Source organism: Andrena cerasifolii, chromosome 1 (assembly GCF_050908995.1).
Source record: "Andrena cerasifolii isolate SP2316 chromosome 1, iyAndCera1_principal, whole genome shotgun sequence".
Taxonomy (NCBI): domain Eukaryota; kingdom Metazoa; phylum Arthropoda; class Insecta; order Hymenoptera; family Andrenidae; genus Andrena; species Andrena cerasifolii.
The window spans coordinates 32330267-32337168 of NC_135118.1; the positions used below are offsets into that span (position 1 = coordinate 32330267).

A 6902-nucleotide genomic window follows, 5' to 3' on the forward strand; every position below is an offset into this window, starting at 1 on the left:
CGCGTTAAGTTCGCAATAGAACTTATTAAATTTAATAATATTATTCCGGATTGAGGTTCACCTATAGTGTAGATTTATTAAAAATACAAAACTATTTCATTTATTGGATTCAATCCACCACAACGGATTGTTGAACAACTCGGCCGCTCCAAAACACTTGTGCCATTTAGAATTACGTTCTTCTTTCCTCACGAAAATATTTGTTAACTTCCTGAAATATATAATAACTAGCTTTACTACTCGGCTTCGCCCGAAATTTAGATTCTGATCTTATAAAAAAAAAAATATTTATTAGTTTTTTTGTGAAAATAGTCACAATCATCTGTATTAGTCAGGCATAATGAGCTGAGGCACACGTCGCGATTCCAGAGCTTATCGTTCGAAAGTTTTTAAGCGACAGGCAAACTTTCTGCTTTACATATTAACCCTTAACTGGTATCCTAGGGTCGCTCGTGACCCCAAGCACCCAAAGTTCGATGTACAATTTTCGGTTGTCTAAGTTGGTAACCTGAATCTCTAATTAATTTTAAAACAACAGTTTAACTTTCTACGCTTCTATTATTTTCTACATTACCTAAGAAGAAAATATTCACAGTGGTTGCTCTAGTGTCGACTTTACAAATATCTATGTCCTCTTTTATTTGGGGTCTGCCACGACCCCAGTATACCAGTCGCGTTTGCCAAAAACAGTACACCAGTTAAGGGTTAAGATAGAGCATGAAATTTATATAGTTTCCTCGCAAAAAAGTTCCCCCAAAGAACCACGATTTCTGCCGATTACACCAGGTTCCCCCCTTAAACAGCCATCCTCCCCCTGTCCGCGCAGACTTTTCCCAGCGATAATTGATTTCCGCGCGGTGATAAAGTATCTAAGACGGTGGGCGCGCGGTGTTACAGGGTCAGGCGCCGCAGGCGGAAGACGAGAACACGCCGCAGAAGAGGGTGGACAAGATCTTCGATCAAATGGACAGGAACCACGACGACAAGCTGACCCTGGAGGAGTTCCGGGAGGGTAGCAAGGCCGACCCCAGGATCGTGCAGGCGTTAACCCTGGGCGGCGAATAGCGCGAAGCGTCGTCGTGGCTGGACGATCCGTCGGTCGTCGAAAGCCCGACGGTCGGCTCGTCGCCGCACTCCAGTCGACGAAGCGGATAAAGGGAAGTATTAAATCGACGGAACGGATAGTAGAGGCGGATAAGATAGCGGTGACGTAAAGGCAGCTGCCTATTACGCAAACGATGCCCTGCAACCCGGCGTACACGCATACCTAGGTACTTACAAACGAATCCTCGCGGTGACGCTCTCTTTCGATCACAGTTTCTCTCTTTCGAAGAATTCTCTTTACCCTCGCAGAGACGATTTCCTTCCCCCCTCGCGCGATCGCTCCGAAAATCGCGCGACGGCATCCATGGGAAGCGAGACGTCTCCAATAGTAGCTTGGTCGTCGGTTCTCTACTATAGCTCCTCGTGCTAACTCAACACACCCGCTCTCTTTTCTCTATCTCGACTATTGTTTGCGTGAACGACGAGAGGGATAATCAAGATTATGGAAATCGTCGCCCCTACGAAGCTCCGTAGCGGCATTTGAAATTCCTCGAATTCTCGGGCAAGCCCAGGAGCGGGAATTTAATCGAAAGGATGAACGGAGCTGTTCCGTGGATCCGTTTTTATTAAACTTAGTCGGGCGAACAAAGACGAGCTGGTATAAACAGAAATATCAATGCCGCGATAGTATGGGGAACGGAGCGGGGTAGTTTGGAACAGCTGGATTCAGAATACAGGCGGGGGAGACAACGGTATCGATTCATATGCGAGCTCACGGATAATAGTGAAAGATCAGCTGGCGAGTGGCTTTCGGAGGATGGGAAGAAAGCAACGCACTCGGGGTGGTAGATGGAAGAAGGAAGTAGCGCGCGTCGAGAATGAACGAGCGCTGCCACGATACCTCTTTATCAGCTTTTCGCAGCTCTCACTTTTAAAACTTCGCCGAATAGCTTATCGAGGATCGCAGTATCGTGTGCAGAGAAAGCTTGCTTCCAGGCTTGCGTGCAAAATTGGTCAGCATCGTAAGAATTCTCTCGGCGGTGAATTAGCTTCTTTGTTGCTGTTCCCTGCGCGTAAGGGAACCATTTTTGTTATAAAATTTGCCACGAGTCGTAAGCTTCATTTCGATATGTTGAAGTAAACCGTGGCTCGAAAGGGCAGGGGATCGAGGGACGGCGATGAAAGGGCCGACGCGCTTAAACGTCTCCGTGGCCACGCGTGACTTTCGAAATCTCAGGAGAAGAGAACACCCGGGAGGAAGAGGCGAATCGTAAGTGGAGCGGAATAGGATGGAATCGAGGAGAAAACGAGGGAACACTCGCAGGCCTGGAGAGAAGAGGATATGCACACGCCCTCTGCGTCTCCTTCCCCGGGAAGCCAGCTACCATATAAAACACGCGGACGACTAAATTCCTCGACCTCTCCTTCGCTACGCTCTGACACCGCGGCTGGGCTCTGCTCAGCTGGCGCACAGTGGTCCCAAATCCCGAAACCCTGGCCTAAACTCATAACTTCGTTCGATTGGCATGAAAACTGGTACTTTTATGTTTTTGGGTTCGCTGACTACGATTCTGAACTTAAAAAAAAATGGCGAATCCAATATTGCGGACAAGTATACAAGAAGAGTTGTTAGTTGTACTTGCAAAATATTTTTTTTGGGGTATTTCTAAGGTCGCTGATCGAAACTCTAAACTTAAAATTTTGAAAAGCAAAGTGGCGACTCAAATATAACTTCATTGTTTCCTTTTGGCAGATTTCTACAACGTTGAATAAAAAGCTGCACAGAATCCGCATCCGCAGCTATCCGCGGCCAATTTTTACGTAGTTTTATAGTAAAATGTTCATATAATAACGTTTAATAGGTCTCGTGACAGAACAATGAAGAACAACAAACTGTTTCTCTGTTTGAATGTAATTCTCCTTTTCGCGACTTCAATAATTTTCAAAGAATTTCTTGCTAATTTCTTCCTAAGTACGTGACTATTTTAAACTTTGGTTTACATATTTTAATTGAACACACCTTCGGTAGATAAATCCATTTTACCAAATTGAAATTGATATACTACACGACTCGGAGTGCACTGCGAAATACAATATTATTCAGCGACCATGGCCGTGATGGAAACACCGGTTCCCGTAAGATCGCCGAAGTTAATCATCACGGGGCGGCGTACTGGGGAAAGATGGGGTGACCATCACCTGTCTCCCGGTGCGTCGCTGCTGCTGGGACCCGAAGGACAGAGGAGGGAAAAAGGAAAAAAAATGACTATCGTTCCTTGGGCAATATAAGCGAAATGCTTGAAACGCCATCCTGTGTGTTAGAAACACACGGGAAAACAAAAAATACAAATACAATATTATTTTTCGCCTTTCCCGAACGCTCGATGGGACGCGTGCGAGAGATACATTCGACATTAATTTTAAAACAAAATAATAACGCTCGTTACACAGCAACTCCCAAAATAAATTCCCAAAGCGATTTACTAGCGAACCCAATAGCGAAAGTTCCTTATACAGAAACTTCATTCTTGGACTTTCGGCTAGCTTTTTGGGATTTGGAAGCACTGTGCTGGCGCGCCGAGCGACGCCTGTTCCTTCTCCTCTTTATTGCCCCTTCTCCTCAAGTTCTCATATTTTCGTTGGCTGCCAGTGGCGCAAGGAAATTCCATTCCCATTTGCGCGATGAAAGTTTATCAGGAATTACGGACGAATGGAAAAGGAGGGAAAAGGAGAAGCCAAGCCGCGGAATAGCGCCGCGTAATCTTCTTGACGAAGGAAGGGCCGCGTATCGCGGGGCATTCTTTGCGCAGGCACGTCCAGAAGCGACACAGACGGATGAATTTTTCAGCGGGGAACCCACCGGTGGTATTACGCTTCTCTCGCCAGTATTACGTATTTAGGGTGTCCCGAGGCTCGGTGTCTCTTTAACAAATCAGTCGATAGGACGACACTCTGCGAATTCCGGCAACCAGACGAGCGCTCATCAAAGATTCAACGAAATGCCGCCTGCAGTCCTGTGTACCGTTGGACAGAAGAAGTAAGAAAGAAGAAGCGACTTTTTTTAGTCCGCTTTTACTCTTCCACGGTGCTTTACGCAATCACCGTCCGCTAACATCTCATCGCTTCCTCTTCGCCTCGAAACGGCATCTTTCACTATGTCGCTTCTCCTCGCGCCTCGTTACTCCAATCTCCCTTTTTCCATTGTTCGTGCTAGCTAGGTCGGTAGTTAACGATACCGTTACGTATCTAGGGCGCAGCCCGAATCTCTCGTTCGATTCGAGTTCGAATCGAGTGCAAGCCGGTGGCCAATTCAGCAGAATATTCGCGCACGCAACTCCGGCTCGGAAAATAGCAATTAAGAGCGATTCAAAGACAAAGAGCGTTTAGCTAAAGAGACTTCTCCGAACGAATCCGACTGAACGGGCAACTATTAGCCCCTCCGGGGCTAGCGATGGAAGTAGCGAAGTGACGTCGGCGCGAGAACAGCTATTAAAGTGCTAATGAAATCGGTATAAATGAACAATCGCGTGTAAACTCTACGAGAAGGCGTGCAGATTGCCCAAAGGTCTCCGGAGGAGGGAAAAGTAATCGCACGCGACGTCGTGTCGAATCGTGGCAGTTTCATTTCGCTCGGGAATAAGCGGCGAGCTCGCACGTTTTTCCGCCGGCAGCTGCCGTAACGTAGAGCCGTAAAAACGTAGAGGAATGAGAGTGGTCATAGGGGGACGAGTGAAAACGAAATGAAAGCCGGTCGTTTCGGCAGCCGAAGCGGTGCCCGAAAAGCTTTGGCTCCGTTCGCGAGCTCTCCAACTCCGATTTCAGTTACCCGACTCCGGGGATGAAGATTCTCGAAAATAATCGCGCCGACGGCAATTTGGGGGAGCGATTGTCGAACGTTAAATTAAAGCAGGAACTGGGCGTGACGCGGGCCAACCAATTTGCCGCGAGTTGTTAATTGAAAAGTAACGACACAGTCGCAGCCGCGGCACGTGCCATGGGGCTCGTTAACGCGCTTCCCAGTGTCTATCCTCGTTATAGTTTCAAGCATTTTTCCTATACCATCTCCCCATAACTGGGTCGCGTCTCTCTCCTCGTTTCGGTAAAGTTACTTGCTCCGCGAAGCTTTGCCGCTGTCTCTGGATTTAATAAACCAGCAGCCGAGTTCGTTTTTTTTCTTCCTCTTCTCGCGTAGGGTAAACCAACCGGTAAATGATGGAATTTTTGGATCTGTGGACCTCTCAGATTAATACTTCAATATATTTATGCACAATAACGAACAAAACTGTTGAAATTGCATTTAAATTTATTTCTCTTGAAATTTCTGTGAAAATAATTAGGGGAGACCGGGGCAAAGTGGCACAAAAATGTTTGAAGTTGAATAAAATTTTTCCCTTTCAATAAAAATGTGTGAAAGTAGATTTATAATATAATTTGAATATTAGTATTGATAAATGACGAATATCGATACTTAAAATAAACTTAAAGTATATTAAAATTCAACTTGAAAGGAAAATGCAAAATCGACCACTTTACCCCATATATGTATTTCACAACATTTTTATTGAAAAGGAAAAAGTTTATTCGACTTCAAACATTTTTCGGGCCACTTTGCCCCGGTCTCCCCTAATTATTTTTATATGTGGGGTAAAGTGAGCTTCATTAAAGTGTTTTAATGAAGGATATAATTATAAAATCAACTTTATTAGAACTTTTAAACTATTTAAACTATTTTTTTAAATATATTTCATTAATACAAGCTTAATGTTACTAATTTGTTTTTGTACTTTGTAACTTTGTACTTTGTGTTACTAAGCTAAACTCATTTTCTTCTGAAAATGTGTTTTTAAAGGAACTTTGTTTACATGAACAGTCTGACATATTATAAATAAAACAAATACATACATAATTTTTAATAAAATACGTACTTATAACATCTAAATAAATTTGGATATCACTCGCGCATCTTTTCTTTGCAGCTCAGTTTACCCCGGTCACTTTGCCCCGAATGTGTACTCAGTGGAAAATTAATTATTTAATAATGTTAGGATTAATGTTTTGTCAAACGCGTGTACATATATGTTTATAAGCTTGTTATAAACACGCAGAAAAAAATGGAGTTAAAATAACACATTTAAGACTCATTTATCCAAAAAACTAAATTGAAAAAAAACAATTGGAAGTCTCTAAAACTTCATTTTCAATTTTTTAAATGAATTTCCATTTTTCGATACCTGAATGTGCATAATTATCATTGTCGTATTACGTCACCAAAATTTGTAAATACATTCTATTGTTAAAGAATAAATTAAGGAAGCTCATTTATCCCCGGAGTTCACTTTGCCCCGGTCTCCCCTACTTATTCTTATCACAATTTAAAAAAAAAATATTATAAAATGCAAAACGCGTAGAAGTCCAGTAAATGACCGCATACTTTTAATCAGAATTGTACTTATTAACGTTTGCTTAATACGCGTAACTAAAAATACAGGATATTAAAATTGCAACTACACTCCATTTATAAACATGTAATTATGTTTAAATTTATAATTGACATTGCTTTGTCTAATGATTGTTCACTGGTATGCGGTCAATTACAGTTTGGTTTACCCTGCGACAATGCAGTCTAATAATTTCACTGTGCCAGAACCTCGGGTTAATAATTATTGCCTATTTATTTTACGAAATGCCCCATTGAACTAATATCCAGAGTAGTGCAAAATAATGTACCTACTGTTGTAACGTAACAAAAACCGTGATCGCCTTTCATTAATTCGCTATTAAATCTTGGCAAAAGTGTAAAGCATCCCGCAATGAATTAAAGCGCAAGATCGTTGTTTGCAGGCCACACCGGCAGCGCT

The 6902-nt window shown here is 43.1% G+C and overlaps 1 protein-coding gene across 2 annotated transcripts in view; it reads left to right on the forward strand.

Moving 5' to 3' along the window:
• Positions 1-5563, forward strand: part of LOC143376115 (frequenin-2) — a 70509-nt gene extending 64946 nt beyond the window's left edge. Inside the window, exons 7-8 of one of the 2 annotated variants that reach the window (XR_013087028.1) lie at positions 898-2520; positions 3627-5563. Coding sequence is in view for 1 of the 2 variants with exons in the window: in XM_076826039.1 (XP_076682154.1) it covers positions 898-1065 (168 nt within the window). In the remaining variant the exon portion in view is untranslated. Of the gene's footprint in view, positions 1-897; positions 3098-3626 lie in introns of those variants that run through there. The other variant, XM_076826039.1, reaches the window with a different exon arrangement.
• The last annotated feature ends 1339 nt before the right edge of the window (positions 5564-6902 follow it).